This window comes from Lagenorhynchus albirostris, chromosome 2 (genome assembly GCF_949774975.1).
Source record: "Lagenorhynchus albirostris chromosome 2, mLagAlb1.1, whole genome shotgun sequence".
Lineage (NCBI taxonomy): Eukaryota > Metazoa > Chordata > Mammalia > Artiodactyla > Delphinidae > Lagenorhynchus > Lagenorhynchus albirostris.
In genome coordinates, this window is record NC_083096.1 from 176,758,773 (window position 1) to 176,775,886 (window position 17,114).

At 40.3% G+C, this 17,114-nt stretch overlaps 1 protein-coding gene across 3 annotated transcripts in view; it reads right to left on the reverse strand.

Moving 5' to 3' along the window:
• Positions 1–17,114, reverse strand: part of VPS13D (vacuolar protein sorting 13 homolog D) — a 244,991-nt gene that overhangs the window by 158,480 nt on the left and 69,397 nt on the right. For all 3 annotated transcript variants that reach the window (XM_060141400.1, XM_060141399.1, XM_060141398.1), the window contains exons 30-38: positions 16,548–16,760; positions 13,040–13,305; positions 11,746–11,879; positions 9,328–9,483; positions 7,939–8,149; positions 7,327–7,401; positions 4,562–4,768; positions 3,035–3,124; positions 351–491 (exon numbers count right to left, since the gene is read on the reverse strand). In XM_060141400.1, coding sequence (XP_059997383.1) covers positions 351–491; positions 3,035–3,124; positions 4,562–4,768; positions 7,327–7,401; positions 7,939–8,149; positions 9,328–9,483; positions 11,746–11,879; positions 13,040–13,305; positions 16,548–16,760 — 1,493 coding nt within the window. The remainder of the gene's footprint in view (positions 1–350; positions 492–3,034; positions 3,125–4,561; positions 4,769–7,326; positions 7,402–7,938; positions 8,150–9,327; positions 9,484–11,745; positions 11,880–13,039; positions 13,306–16,547; positions 16,761–17,114) is intronic.

Below are 17,114 nucleotides of genomic sequence, written 5' to 3' on the forward strand. Positions count from 1 at the left end.
ATTATTCTGTGAGTAGTCTGAGAGAAACGAATCTAAACTCACTTCTAGGACATTTAATAAGTCCCAGTGACCAAGCATCATGGGGAGAAAGTTTGTCATGGACATGAATGTTTCCCATGTAGTCTAAGCTCTTGCTTGATCTCTGAGAGGATTAATATGGGATGCCACCTCCAGAGCTATGGGTTGAGAAGCATTATGAGGCCAGGTTAGGGTTTACCAGGAAAGCAGCCGTGATAAGTAAACTGTCTGGTATGGGCCCAAGTATTTGCTAAACCAGGAATAACAGTCTTCCAGACAAGGGACTTACGCACAGAAAGGTAACAATGTTCTAAAGACAGCTTTCCACTCACCAATTAGTACAGAGGTGATATTGATATCCAAACGGTGTTTGGCCTTGACTTCCAGCTTCAGCCGAGGAGGATGGAGACGACTAGCTGCCTGTTGTTGCCAGGATACAGAGCACGGCCAGGGCTCAATAAATGGCTCCCAGCCTAAAAGAACACAGGAAATAAGACATCTGCTCAGCAGATATCAAGAGTTTACAGGGGAACACCATTCACAAATGCTCAGCAAGGACATACTATAGCTAATAGCTTTCTATTTCCAACTTGATTTCACAATGGAGACACCATCTTTAGCTGCAGGTCACCTTACAAATGTCTGTGCTGTCTCAAGGACATGAGTACAAGAGCATACATGCACCCCAACCATGGTCTCCCAGAGGTGGGAGGAAGGAAGGCAGGGGGTATGTGCCCTCTTCTATTTAAGAGCAGGCAGGACCTGTTTTTGACATATTCAAGTAGAAAAAAAGTGTCTCAGACTCAGGTTGGAAAAATAGTGTCAGCGGCTGAAGTAACTACTAAATTTGATTACCCTGCTTACATCAAGAACCCATTGGCTGAATAAATAGGTATACTTGAAATTCATTAACTTAAATTTTTCCAAATTTTTATTTTAAAATGTGTCATATGTACAAAAGTTATATATAAACAACATATATGTATGGTTTAAAGAATAAGATTACTGCAAACACTCACGTACTCACTATTCAGCTTAACAGAAAATTATATGTGCCTCTGAAGCCCCTGAGTACCACTCCCCACCAAACCTCTTCTACCCGACTCCAAGTAACCATTAGCTTGAATTTTTAATCATTTCCTTGCTCTTTATACTTTTACCACCTATGTATACATTTCTTAAGAATACATAGTTTGTCCTGTTAGGGATCTTCACATAAACAGAATCCAACAGTGTGTATTCTTTTTTCTTTTTTTTTTCCATTTATTTATTTATTTGGCTGCGTCGGGTCCTAGTTGCAGCATGCGGGATCTTTGTTGCGTTGCCCCACAGCATGTGGGATCTTAGTTCCCCAACTAGGGATCGAACCCGCATCCCCTGCATTGGAAGGGGGATTCTTAACCACTGGACCACCAGGGAAGTCCCTGTGTGTATTCTTTTGCAAGTTTCTATTTTTGCTCAATAGCATTCTTTGAGATTCACTCACACTGATGCCATGTAGCTGTGGTACATTATCTTCACCTCTGAACTGCAATCCACTTATGAACATACCACAGTTTATTTATCTGTTCTACTGCTAGGAGACATTTCACTTGATTCCAGTTCTGCTGCTATTAGGAAGACCACTCTGGAAGCAGTCTTGTACTTGTTTCCTAGTACTCATAGACAGGAGATTCTCTAGGGTACAGGTCTAGAAGAAGTATATTGAAGGATTGCTGAGTATGCTTCTAAGTCATGTCAAACTGTTTTCCAAAGTGGTTGTCCCAATTTACAATTCTGACAGCAGGAAGTAAGAGTTCTAGGGCTCATATCTTCACTATACTTAGTACTGTCACACTTCCTTTTTGCCAGTCCACTGGGTGAGAAAAATGGTATCTCACTGTAATTTTAAAGACAACTTTTCAAGGCCAGTTAATTTTTAACAGTTTTCTAAATACACTCCATCGGCCATAGATGAGGTGATTTACCAATACAAGTCCAATCTAACATGTAGCATAATGTCGGTACATTCATCTCCTCACACCATTTAGCACTAGTGACCTGAATGTGTTCATGCAACTTCAAAAGTAAGCAATATTTGCTCTGGGAAAATAAATGATTCTCAAAAAAATAGCTACCATATGCCCTGTAAAACTTTCTCTTAACTAGCAAGGCTTGGGCCATTATTCTAAAGTTAAACATTTTGAACAATTAGGAAATAAGAGTGTTGCCTTTTAAGTGAATCCAGATCAGAGAGGGGAGAATGTTAACTAACATATAAAATCGAATGTGACACGTACTCTAGAACAATCAGCAGCAGCACAACACACTGGAAGCTTAACTTTCCAATGACATCAAGGGAGCAACCCCTCTTCGACACAACTTGGTTTACTCCACCCACACCTACGAAGAACTCTCTTAAGCAAAGAACGTCGCACCTCAAACTATTCAGCCCTGATACAGGATGGTTCCTGAATGTCCATCTGTATAGGCCCTCACCTTGGTCTTTCCAATGGAAGGAAAGAAACCTGAAAATGCCTTGTAGTATATCCAAGTTTATGTCTCTGGAAGAACAGCTTGCCCTGATCAACTGTGTCCTACTCTAGGGAGTAGGTACGGGAGGTTATACATTGTCACTGACTCAGTACTCTTCTGATGAGACAAACAAGTCCAATAGGGAGTGAGGAGGCCTGAAGTTTAAAATGCTTATGGGCTTAAATCTCCCTTGAAATTTAGCTACTATCAGGGCCAGACGAATGATCCTTCACAATTGAGCAATTTCATGTTCTGAAATAAGCCAAACTCCAGGATGAAAAGGAATTAACTACCAAAACTTCTTTTTAAAGAATTCAGTTGTGACTTACCAAATATATTCTTAGAAATATGAAAAATCTGTATCTTTCGTGCTTGTGCAGTCACTTATTTTTCACCTTTCCCTGTCCTATCCCACCCCTTTGCCTCATGTAGAATTTATGTAGAAATAGGCCCAGGCAAATGTCGAAGTGTATTTTTTAAATCCCATGATAATTATACTGACCTGACAGAGCACGGTTATAATAATCTCCAGAAAGGGTGAAGTGGGCATAGCCTTCAGGGCTAGTTCTTACATGCTGCAGAAAATTCAGACCTGCAATGAAAGCAAATCTTATTGCAGTGGCAGGGCGGGAACAACCAAAACTTTCTTTTGCTGACAAATCATATAAAAGAGATGTTAGAAAAACAAACACATAGATACAGAGAACAGTAGTGGTTACCAGAGGAGAAGGGACAGGGGCGAGAGCGGGGGTGATCAACTGTATGGTGATGGACAGGAACTAAATTTTTGGTAGTGAGCACACGGTAATGTATACAGAAATGGAAATATAATACTGTACACAAGAAACTTATATAATGTTATAAACTGATGTTACCTTAATAAAAATAAAACAGAGATGTTAGTTACAGCTACCACTGATGATCTTATAGGAGAACACACAGATGTATCAAAATTTGATATTTTGTTCATGGTTTTTTTTAATAAATTCTGATTTTTAAAAATACTCCATTAAAATATCATTTATCTTAATTACTGAGTTTTGTGGTACCCCTTTAAATGTTGTGAATGAGGTAAATGCCTCATTTGCCCCCCCACCAATACCAGCCCCAGCATCCAGGTATATCTCAAGCCTGTGGGAACATTAAAAAACATTTCTACCTGAATATCTGAAAAGAAGGTAGAGTAATGAGAACAGTCATGCCTTCATAAATATTAGCTCAAAATTTCAAGATTACCATAGAAAAATAAGAAATAATTATTTTCTGCAGAAAAGATACTCATGGAAACAGTCAAAATTCCAGTTGTTAGTTTCAATCAAGTGGGCCTTGTGGTGGCTAGAAGCACAGGGAAAAAGAAAATCTCTACAATGTGTAAAAGGTCAAATTAAATCCCCAGAACCAACTTTTCCTTGAAGGGAAAAGAGGCTAGCAAGATCAAAACAAAAGAAAATTAAAAGTAAACACATCGGTAAGATTCTCCTTTACTCTCCTCAGAAGCCTCATCTGACACAGCTTGCAAAGATGCGATTGAGGATAAAGCCCTCCTGCCCTGGTCTCCACTCTGCTGAAGGACGGCTCTCAGGTGAATAGGGTTTCACCTCCTACCCGGCCTACGGAGGATACTCTGGTGAGCCTCTGTGTTTTTTAATTTTCAAAAGACATACAGCTTGGAAACATTACTTTCTAAGCTTATCTTTTAAATTCCTTTAATAACAGTACTCCCTACAACCTTTAGATACACGAAAAGATAAACAAAATGGAGAGATCAGGAATTATTTAACTAGAGCTGTTAATAGAACAGAAGTTTCATCAATGACAATTTCTATTATTCCCAAGCCATGGTCTGAAGGCCACATATGGCAAATAAATACACGTTTCTTTAAAATACAAATAATGGAAAACATATGTAAAACCATCATCTAAATTTCTCCCATTCTATTAAGTACGGGAGAGCACGAACAACGTGAAGAAAAGACGGTGGTTCACTGCACATCTTCTCGATGAACCCGAGGGTCGGGCGAGCACTCACGGGAGAAGGTGAGCTCAGCAAGAGGGACGTCGCAGTCCATGCAGTCGTCGATAAAGCAGATGCACACGCTCTCAGCTTTCATCTCCACGCCCGAGATCAACCGTGCCGGTGCAGCCACCTGGCCCTCTCGGCTGTTAGAGGCCAGGGAAAGAGACGTCAGGGGTTCAGCATTCTTGAACAACCAACTTGCTGCCTTTTTCAGTTGACCTGCAAAGAAATTAAAAGGTGATCAGTTCAATCCGTTCCCACAGCTACTCAAGCAAATCAGAGAGGAAACAGAGAAATACATTTGATAGGGACCTACTGGACGGCCCAAGAGAACCTTAATGCCAGACAGACATAACAAAGAAAAAACAGCACAATAACAGGAATCCTGCTCTTTAGCAAACAGAACAAGGCCCTCTTTGCTGCACACCTCCACTCAAGTTTACCGCACCTCTCATGACCTGGCTCAAAATGTCTCCAGGAAGCCATCCTTCCTCTACTGTGACATCTGTTGAAGGAGACGAGAAAAGAGGAGAGGAGAGGATCCAACATTCCAGGTGCCACTCGGTACTATAATACTTAATCTTCCCTATGTAGTCTTGCATATCCTGATGTGCTGCTTTGTTAAGTGTTCTCAAATGTCTTACGTTGTACATACTTTGTCTTCTCAACCATGTGTGTAATATAAAACTACTAAATAACACCCCCAATAACAACCAGATTGCTAAAGCTAAAAAAGAACAGAACAGAAAAAAGAAAAGCAATGCAACCCCACACTTATAAATTACCAGAGGCCAGTGCAGGTAACGGTGGTAAGTGGTTAAGGGCATGGGCTTTGGAGCAAGATGGCCTGGCTTCTGATCTTGGCACTTACCAGCTGTTGGATCTTGGACAAGTTACTTGATCTCTCTATGCCCGACAGCACCCGCTTACAGGACGGACATGAGGAGGAAACAAATGAGTACGTGGGAGGTTCTCAGATCAGAGCCTGGCATATAACAAAGGCTCTATAAACATTAGTTGGTATTATCATCTTCATTATTGATGGAAATAAACCTTAGTTACTAAAGAAATAAAAATTGAAATCCAAAAGGCTCTTAGAAATTTTTCTAACGTGTTTGAATTGTTAAAGAAAGAGTAAAAGTAAGAAATGTAAACATTAAGGGGTATGAAGTTAATTAAACCAAGAAGCAATGATGACTAGGTAAAAACAAAACTAAGGAACACAAGATAACTAGGTCTACCTTCATATTCTCCAGAGGAAAGAGACAGGTAATGCAAACAATTGTGATGAAACCATGTTAAGTGGTCAAAGTTTAACCTGGTACAATCCTTTTCAAAAAAGATTTGTCAATTCAAGCAAAGAGGCTGAAAAATATATCTATATTCTCTGATCCAGTTTTTACAATATGAAGTCTCACTACCAAAGAAACAGTTAAAAAGATGTAGACAAAAGTTCATACACAAAAATATTTATTACAGAATTGTGTATGATAATGAAAGAATGAAAAACTTAAGAATGGTTAAATCATACTGTATCCTCTGATCAATGTAAAAAAATCAATGTTTACAAATAATGTTAATGACATGGGAAGACGCTGCTATTAAGTATATATTTTAATAAAATTGTAATTATAATTCTATAAAATTGTTATTTGCAATACGATCTACCAACATGTATAATATTACGTGTGTGTGTATACACACACACACACACGTATGTTGGATACACGGGCATACCTCGTTTTATTGCACTTTGCTAATACTGTGCTTTTTACAGATTGAAGATTTGTGGCAACCCTGTGTCGAGCAGGTATACCGGCACCATTTTCCAACAGCATTACTTAATTAAGACATGTACATTTTTAAGACATAACGCTACTGCACGCTCAACAGACTACAGTATAGTGTAAACGTAACTTTTATATGCACCAGGAAGCCAAAAAATTTGTATGACTCGCTCTATTGCAATATTTTCTTTATTGCGGTGGTCTGAAACTGAACCCCCCATATCTCCAAGGTCTGCCTGTATACAGTACATAGAGAAATAAAAAGAGAGAATATACATGCAAGTATCAAGACTGGGAAAAAATACAGCTCTTGCTGTATCTCTGATTTGAAGAGAAAGGGGAACAAAGAGGGAGGTGGAGAGGTAGTGTGATGCAGAGGAAAGAACACGGGCACATCTGGCTTTAAACCCATCCCACCCCGCATTAACAGGTGGCCTGAGACGAGTTTATGTACCCTATCTGAGCTGGTTTCTCCAACTGGAGTGAGGGTAATGATGCCTGCCTCCAAGGGTATGAGGATTCAACAAGAAGCAGGACTAGGCCCAGAGGAACTCAATAAATGGCCATGCCTACCAGCGTCACTGCCATTACCACTCCCACTAGCAACAGTGCTAACATCTACAGAGCACATGCTGTGTGTCAGGTACCTTCTCATGTCCTTTGCATAGAGTGACTTCTTTATTTCAAACCTCTGAGGGATGTCCTCTTATCCTCACTCTACAGATAAGGAAGCACGGGTACAGAGACATGAAGCTTGCCCAAGTCACGAACAAGTAGCCAGCAGGTGGCGAGTAAGGACCTGAAGTCAGGCAGTCAGCTCCAGAGCCCACAGCCATGTCCACTATAAAATCCTGTGTCTCATTATTACTGGCCCAAGTTATCTTCAGCCCACAGAAAATCATGGAGGGTCTCCAAAACACACTCCAGCTCATGGACAGATAAACATTATCAAGATAAACAGCTGATAAAGGAAAGCCTTATTCAAATTACCTTGACACACCAAGAGAGCTTTGCGGCAGTCATCCATGCCAAACCCCAGCTCCTGCAGTCTAGCCAGTTGTAACTCTGGGGGGGGGGCGGGAAATGGTATATATATTTTTGTAAGTAATTTAATGTAAATTAACCCACAGACTAATTGAAGCAAAAAAGAACCAAAAAAAACAAGAAAAGAAATTCAGAAACTGGGGACTCAAACACTGCACTGCTATAGGCAAAAGTAGCTCCTAATTAGAATTTATCAACTGTACCCTGAAATTTTTAAGTCTTTTCCCTATATTGGCTGTCTTTTAAATGCTTACAACTGAAACTTAGTATTATTATCCATATAACTTGGGAGGAAAACTTGAAGTTTAAAACTAAACCTTAGCATTATCCATATCTCTGGAAGAAACTGTAAAAGGAAAAATACTGTAGGCTAGAACAGTTGGTTTGGGCTGTTCATTTTTAAATTAAAAAAAATTAGACAGTCATACTTATGACCTACAATTATACTTAATGACACAATTCTACCCTGAACAATTTAACTGTGCAAAAGAAAATCTGAAAAGTTAAAAAGAAGGGGAGTTTTGGGAAGACTGAGTGGGTTTTATGGTTAATACTTACCCAAGACAGGGTCTAAGGTGTGTCTTGTCCCTTCTCTGATTTCCTCTCCCCTTCGAGATGCACCAGGAAGGTAAGTGCTGAAGGAGTTGGCGTCCAAGGCCACTGTGTCTGGTACTGCAGCATTAGCTTGCTCTGGGATGGATTTTGCAATGGCAAGAAACAGCTGAACATCATTATAGGAGAGTCTGATATCCAGGGCCTGTAACTGAATCTAACAAAATTTAAAAGGTGGCAGTTTTTAAAGTTGCACTTGCTTTTGTGTCCACACCTCTTACAGGTATCACTCTAATTCAAGTTCTAGAAATCCAACAGACATTTCTCATTGTGAAGACAGGGGAGATCTTGAAATTAAGCATTAATAGCCATGAGGTAAAATGTCCCAGCTGTGAGGTCAAATGCCACAAAACTGTACCAAATACAAAATACTAAGCAAGGAAAATTACTAGAGCACTTAATACTTCAGTAGAATGATTTTCATACAAGCACATTAATCATCAAAGCAGAGAATCGGAGAATGGCTCTGGTGGAGACAGGATCACCTATTAGCAACACTCTGTTAATCCATTTTGCTTTGATCTATTTAATTTTTTAAAATCTCTGACCACCCAACAAAATTTATCTCTCCTTTATTCAAACAGAACTTTAAATGAGTCATGTTCCACATTAATATTTCTGAAAATCTGGTCCTCCTCAGACAACAGCAACTCAGCTACCACCGGTAAAAGCAGTACAGACACCAACACAAGACCACCTTAAAATGGGATGTCTGTTTGAAGTCTCGGTATAGTGCTTTACTTATTACTTATTTTTCATTATTTTTGAAGCCCGAAAATCAGAATGGCTTTTCTCTCTCTTTCAATCTTCCTACGGTTCAGATGGATTACTAATTAATGATTCCCCCTCTACCGAAGAAATATAACATCAGTCTTAAGCCGTCCCTGCCTGGCTTCACCTGCTCTGCTTCTCCTCCCCTCTCCTCCTCACTGCCCTATAGACTTCTTTCTTCTAGTGAGACCTCCCTCGGTCTCAGGTCTGCTGGGCCATTTCTGCCCCTGACTCTGCTGCTTCCTAATTTGGAATGCTCTCCTTCTCGGCCTATTTACATCCTACCCCTCTGATCAGACTCACTTTTAGCTTCACTCACAGTCAATATTCCTAACTCTGCTTTCTGTAAAGTTTTATAGAACTTCAAGATCACACCAGACAATTAAAAGGTCTTTTATCCTCCACAAGACTGAAAGATCTTCTAGGGCAGAGACACTCATATTTATTTTGTATTTGCTGAAGTAACGAAAATGTTGTTGAGTTTGGCAGCGTTAAGTAAGCAGTTCAAGCAAAGGAAAGTGTTTGCGAGTGTCTCAGTGTGTTACACAGATTTGTCATCATTACCTCTAAGACAGGTGGGAAGTCTTCACTATTGAATGCATCCATCAATCCTGAACTATTCTGGTAAGAAGAATTCCCCACCAGCTCCACTTGAATTTGTACTGGATCAACAATTGAAAGAGCTGTGTCTTGCTCATTTCCTAGTCGGCATGAAAACACCTAGAGAGTGAAATGCAATATGGCAGGAATTAATGTCTGATTCAGGAAGAGTCTAACCATCAGGAGAAAAGGAGACCGTCTCAGAAGCACTCAGCCCTATAATATCAAAAGCCCAGAGCAACCACTGAAATGAACATTGTGAAGAGGGAGGCTGAGGCTCTCACCCACTGCCAGGAGCGCAGTGGTTCGCCTGTGGGAAAGGCAGTTTAGCAATATGTAACAAGAGGCTTAAAAACATCACACCCTTTGATCCAGTAATCCTACTTCTTACTAGGAACTAGCCCAAGGAAATAATGCAAAACATAGAAAAATTCACTGAACCATTATTTAACAGTTAATCAAAAAATTAAGAGCAACCAAAGTTTTATCACATCTACTCGGAATATTTTGTGGCCATTTAAAAGGAACAGTTTAAAAGACCATATGAAACATAAGAAGACAGTTACAATATAGGTTATGTGAAAAAGCAGCCCAATCAAAATAATATTACGCCATAACTATAAGGAAAGAAACACATCAAAATGTCAAGAGAGATTATGTAAGGTGGGATAGGTGATTTTTTCCCCTCCCCTTCCCTAATTTTATGTAATATAGTTGTTACTTTCACAACTGAAAATAAATACATTAATTTTTGAACCTAGGTGAAAGGTACACAGGGGTTCATTATATTATTGTTTACTTTGTGTATGTTTGAAATGTTCTATAATTTAAAAAAATAACATATTTATGGGGGGAGAAAAGGGGGGAGAAAAGGGAGAAAAGGGTCCCATCCTAGGACCAAATTATGTTGCATGCTCAAGAAGACAGAAGAAAGCATTGCTTTGGTCTCTCTTGCTCCCTCCCCGCTTTCTGGCATTTTCTAGTGCTACTGAAAAACATGCGCCACCAAGGTCCTCTGCTGTATTCGAGATTAACTCATCATTTTGCTTTCTTTATAAGTTCTCCCCCAATGACGTATTAGGGAGGTCTTAAAATTCAGATCCAATTGTGCTGCCTAAAGAACAAGATTGAAAGGAATTTCCAGGAATCTCAAATATTTTGCCATGTAGTTTTTCTAAGGGTTTGGAGCAGGAAAGTTTCATTTTCCTTTTTCCTTCAGGGGCTTCTGCTACACAAAACCCAACTGTACCTGACAGTTCATTAATTAATCACTAAACTTTTCCATTCAAAGCTGGTATTGTGGTGGCTTGGAAAGCAGATGAATCGCAATTTCATGACCAACTCACATCACATCACACCAGCATGCAAATCCCTCTCCTCTCACACTGAGGTTTCTTTACATGAGAGAAACAAGTGGTAGAGAAATAAAATCTCTACAGGTTTTATTCAGCTATTTCTGACCAGAAAAAAAAAAAAAAGAAGTTCCATATGCTGCTGACAGTGAAAATAATTTTTGTTCGTTCAACCTCTGAAATACCACTGGAAAGAACTGGGTATGAAAAAGCTTAATCATAAATGGGAAGGAAATGATGAGTATCCCTAACCAAATATTCTAATATTCTAACAAGAAGAATGTTAGTTGAGATCAGTGACTTAAGAACATTTGACAGAGATAATAATCTACCTCGTTTCTCCTTCTGTCTCCACACATCCTGGCTTTAAAAGAGGCAGAGCAGTTTCTGCTGGACATTGTATAATGTAATTTTCTGGCTACAAAAGCCATCCCAGTGCAAATCAGCCCCTTCATGAGATCAGATCAGAACCACAAGCACCTCTATTAGAGACTCAGTCCTTTAGGTCAGGCCTGACTCTCTAGACGTGCCCTTTTATACATCAGATATTCCCAGAAGGATAACACAAAAAGTCCTTAACACTTTTATAGACAAGTTTCCATGACCATAAAGCCCTAGGTCTTTGGAGGGACAAGCACTGAACGTGGGGGGAAGGGGATACAGGAGCAACAAGGACCCCTTCCTCACCTTCACAGTTCGCCAGGGCCTAGACCTGCAGAACTAGAGGACACGACAAGGAGCCCGGCAGGGTAATGGGGACTAGAAGAGTTTCCTCGAACTTTCTGAGGGAGGGCGGGCGAGAGAGAAAGAGGTAAAAGTCCCTCCACACATTCACAGCCTGACACTGGGCGACTGAATTCACACATTAGAATAACCTGGTAGATTTGAGGAGAAAATGAAGAGACAAGGACAAGGGCCCTCCAATCCCATTCATTATTTCCCTGAATGAAAGTTTAGGAGGTAAAATTCTCCTCCAGATGCTTTTCTCTTGAGCCAAACATTTAGTGTTTCAATCACACAGACTTCTTACCTCAATGCCAAACAAACTTCCTGAAAAGGGCCGATCGACAAACCGGGGCTTATAGGTGAGCACTGTGGTGCCTTTGAGAATGATGGCGTTGGTATCGAAGCAGGACACATCTTCAACGACCACAAACTCCGTGCCTGGAAAGGACGGCATTGTCAACTAAGCCAAAGCTGTGAAGTGGAAAGCAGCAGGCTGTCACAAACCAGGCAGCACGTTTACTGGGCGGGGGCTGACACATCGGCCAGAAAGGTGCGTTCTGCAGGACGCCTGCCGACACTCGCTTCACTCCCACCCCGAACAAGTTCTCTGTATCTGGCCAGCCACAGCTGAGCTGACAGAGCACTGCACAGGCAGAAAAGACTGGGATGCAGTTTCTCTCTTTAGCATATAGTTTTAAGCTAGGTCTCCTGGGAGGCAGAACAGACATTCAGAAGCTCCCTCGCCAAATGACGACTTGTTTTAAAAATCCCAGGAAGTGGATTCAGATACTAATGTTGGTTAGGCTGCATAAAGCACTAGGTCATCTATGTAGCTGTTTAAGTTGTTTACAAAGAATGTGGACTAATTTAATGTAGACTTTTTTTAATTAGTAGATACAGACAGTTTTCTATTCATCTGTACATGGCAAATTTACTTTTCGTTTTCATCAAAAAACATGTATAAATTGAACTTTTGAAACTAAATCCACTTCAAGTGCAGTGTGCTCTCCAGCTTCTTCCAAACCACTGAGCAGTAGATAGGGTATATCACAGACAGAACAATAAATAGTATATCTTAGTACAGTACATCTTATGTACAGATGTACTGTAAGAGTCTACTAGTTAACAAAAACTGTAGTAAATCTACTTGTAAAGGAAAATATTCTTTTTGTAAAGAAAGTAACAATCCCCTCACTTATTTATCTTCTACACTGAGATGTTCACATACCACCTTTGCTTAAACTCTGTAAGGTACAACTGCTGAGGCCCTAGAGATCAAACAGAAAATTGAAGCCAGATTTAACATTGGGAAAAAAGACCACTGCCCAGGTGGGTATTCAGGCCAGGCATATGCATTAGGGCAGCAGAGGAGAGGGACTAGATCCTGAAGCCCAGTGTGGGTCAGCTCAGTGTGGGCCAGGCAATCCCACCTGAAAACGGAGGTCAGGAACTTTGACACCTGTTGGTCTGCAAAGGACGCAAATGTGTAAGAGTGCTCGTGTCAAAATGCAGAGGCAGCAGAAAAGTCATCCTGTAAGACACATATGGAGCCTAATATCCAAACTAAGAATCAGTGACTCACAACTACATATACTTACCTGTTACATTGACCTTGACCTCCAGGTGCTTTTCAGTAGACACAGGAAGGGAAGACCGCTTGGTAACTACTCCACTTTTCACGGTTTTGGGAATTACAGCAGATTCACTGCTAGAGTTACGGTGGCGTGAAGGAGTAACTTTAGTTTGCTTCTTAATATCACTGGGGGTGTGGAGAAAATCGTGCACTAACAGTAGCCAGTCAAATATGAGAAACACACGGAGATTGTTGAGAACTACTGTGAAACAGGAGGAATCCTTTGTAGACCTGCAAGAAGGAAGATCATAAAAATAAAATAGGAAAAGAGAAATATGATATTTCATTAACTTGCAAATATGTGACTCAATTGGGGCAGGTGGTACTCCAGCATTTTCTAAACTGAACTTTGAGTATCAATAAACTCTGAATCCGGGTTTAATAAAATATTCAGTGTATGTTTTCAGAAGTCAGTCAGATTCTTCAACAAAAAGGAATACGCTTTAAGAAAGCAATAGAGTGTATGTCATCCAGCAGTTCCCAACCGGGTGATTCTGTCCCCTGGAGACATTTTTGCCACAACTGAAGGGGTTCCTACAGGCATCTAGGCATCTGGTGGGCAGAAGTCAGGGACGAGGCTAAACATCCCACAACGTACAGGAGAGGCTCCACAACACGGAATGTTCTAATCCACAATGTCACCAGCGCTGAGGCTGAGAAATGCCGGTGTAGTAGGAAGAGCGCAGGCTTAAATCTTGTCACTTATAAGCTGTGTTATCTTGGGTAAGCCACCTACCTTCTCTGAGCCTGCTTCGCCACTTATAAACTGAGAAATAATAACACTGTAAGAGATAAAGCACCGGGCACATAACAGGTTCGAAAAATGTCAGTTCCCTTCCCTACAGGCTGTTTCTAGAAGATCAATGAGGTACTCTTTCTTTGATGTCTAGGGTCACTTCTTTATAAACATCCAATTTACATACTAGTATGAAATGGTTTTTCTAGCTGGAACCGGCCTGAAAGCCCATATCTTTTAGCCGAAGAAGGTAGACAAATAAGATGACATTAACTGTGGGTGTAACCCCAAGTGCCCTAGAAGTAGAGATGCGGGAGAAGGGGAGATAGTATTAGTTTTGTTGTCCTCATTATCCCAAATTCTGTATTTGGGGTGAAATATAGAATTATAGTCCAAGGAGGACTCTCAGGCCTGGCCTCAAACCATGGTGCGGTCAGGGGCTTGTCCAGGCCCTGTTAGTATATCAGCAGGCAGAGAGGGGTAAGATAGAAGAAGGATGGGCTAGGGACACCCCTATAGAGTTTTCTGGGCTGAACTTTGTTCTATGAGCCCAAAATCACTTCTGGGGCTCTGCTTCACATACCTGCTTCCCAGTCCTAAAAGGGGCTTCTATTCAGGAAAAGCTGATTTGGAGATATTTTTAAGGCTGGCCTCTCTAGGCTCTTATTTCTCCTAAACCTGGCTCACTGCCTCTAGAAAAAGGGCACAATGGTGCATGTCTCCTTCATACAGACACAGCATTTTTCACAGAAACACTTTACCCTTTTGTAATAGAGAAAAAATGTTGCCCTCAGTAAAATTTTTCCACCCCATTTTGAACACAGATCGTCAGAGCTATGAACTAACTGGAAAAGTCAAAGTGTGTCTGATCCCTTTTCTGGAAAATATTTCAAGGCTTTAAACACTGTGAAGTGATTTATATTTGACACACAAATTCCCAACAGAAGAGCAATTCTTCTTGAGACACAGAAGGCGTTCAAAAGTTCCAATCAAGAGAACATTTTAACCCTATCACTAACAATGGTATTTCTGTTAGCAAGAGCCAAGGTGTAGGACTTTATTACTAGCCTCCAAGAAATTATACACCTTCAGTATATAAATATATCAACATTTTAAGGCTCCTTCTACATTAAAAATATGGTAAGTGGGACAACTAGATGATATTTAGGAAGCCAGATCAACAGCAAAGCAAACCCAAAAGGAAACTGTTTCTGCAGATGTGCCAAAGAGCAATACATGCAAGCCCTCTGTTCAAATAAACATCATCTTCAAACAAAGGAACTGCAAATCACAGCCAGCTTATCATCTGACTACAGTCAGGCCAATCACTAAAATGTGGTAGGCCTGACAAGTGTTAGAAAAGACACGGGCTTTGAAATCAGAGGCCCAAGCCCAAGTCTCAGCTCTGACTACTTCATTCACTGGCTGTGTGATCTTAGAAGAGTTATTTAACCCCCTCCAAGCTTCTATATCGGTATCCGTAAAACAGGGAAGAAGTGACCCACTGGACAGACTTGTGAGAATTAAGTTAAAGGTGGGTAAAATGCCTGGCCCATGGTGCAGCTCAGTAAGAGGCAACTAGCATTCTTTTTACTGAACTTTTTTAAAGTTCATGCAGAAGTTTAAATATCTACTTTGCTAGACTTCCTAAAGGCATATGGAGATAGCGACCCCGCCCTAAAAAAACCTCAACCCCGAGGAATTCACTGAACAGCACGCTGAAATGTCAGACATATTTAAACATACAAATATAAGAACAATCTTGATAATTTTTTTTTCCTTTTTTGCCTAACCAAGATGTTTTTCCCAGCCTTCTTACTTACTGGTTTATATTTACAATTTATCTGATAACATTAAGCACTAAGAGAATGAAACCAACATCAGTTCCAAAGGTCTCCTTTTGAATCTCTATCGATCAGACCTAATTTTTCAGTTTTCCAGTATAAGCCCACCTAGTCATAAAATCTTACAGTAGTGTGTCATCAAATAACACAAGCTACATCAGGAATCATCACAACAGCTCCCATCTGTGCCAAGTGGTATATGCCAGAATATCTTAAGCACTACCTCCACCCTATGCATGAGGTGGGTCAGGTGGGCACAGTTATTCTTTCCTATTTCATAGAAGATGAAAATGCAGCTGAAAGAGATGAAGGAACTTGTCCTTGGATGCATTACTAGAAAGTGGTAGAGCGAGGTTTGAGCCCAGCTATACGATCCGCAAACATGGGCTCTTTCTACACACAACACTGCCTCCCATAATACCAGGAAGAAAAACATAATCTAGTTCAAAGAGGCTAAAGCTCTTTTTACATGGAGAAGTCAGTCATTAAGACTTGCATGAACAAATCAATAATGCAAGTCAAAACCACTTTCGCTTCTGCTATTTCTATAGACCAAAAGACTTTTATTTTCCTCTTACATAAGCACAATTTCTTCCTTCCCCAAGTCACTTTACATATTAAAACAGTCTACAGCTGCTTAATTTTAAGAATCTGGTTTAATTCTAAACAACTTTTTTTTAAGGCAACAGAGACATCTTTTGGCCAATAAATGAAACTGCATGGTTACAGGAATACTAATATACGGTGTGCTGCACTGATAAGCCATTATCTATTTATCTTCCCACTGATTCCTTGCTCCTTTGATGTTCGAAAGCCGACGTGGTCTTGGCCCAATGTCCACAGAAGGAAATGTCCTGATAAAGAAAGGCAAAGTCAGGGTCTGGATCCCCTACCTGAAATGCAGTTCGATCTGAATGGATCCTTGGGTAGTGCTGCTGTTCTTAGAGGGCTGAAAGATACAGGTGAATACGTTTGTCATGCCAGGACTGGTCTTCTGCCCAGCATAGCGGGTGTCAAAAGCCATCATGGAATGGGAAACCAAGTTAACGGACTTCGTTTGGTTGGAAAAGCTCTCATAGAGCAGTTTACATTTCTTGAAGTCAAATCTAAGGGAGAAAGCAGACAAGATGTTGAACGCTTCCATTTTACAAAATTATGTACATTTAAGATAAAAGAACAAAATCATAAATATGCCTAAGTTCTATGAAGAATAACTTTCACTCTGAGATCTGTCACAGATTTTAACAGTGTCCACAAAATGGATTTAGTGTCACTTTGCCTTGTATCTCACTTTCCATTTCCAAGGAGATGCTCTTGTCCGTAGGAACTTCGTGAGGAATAACAATACCACGTATTTATTATATACTTGGTTCACTAGCGTTCTCATTTCTCACCTAAGTTTAGTAACACTATATATTTATGATAATCCCCAAGGGATAATAAGGGTCCCTTTAGTCCTT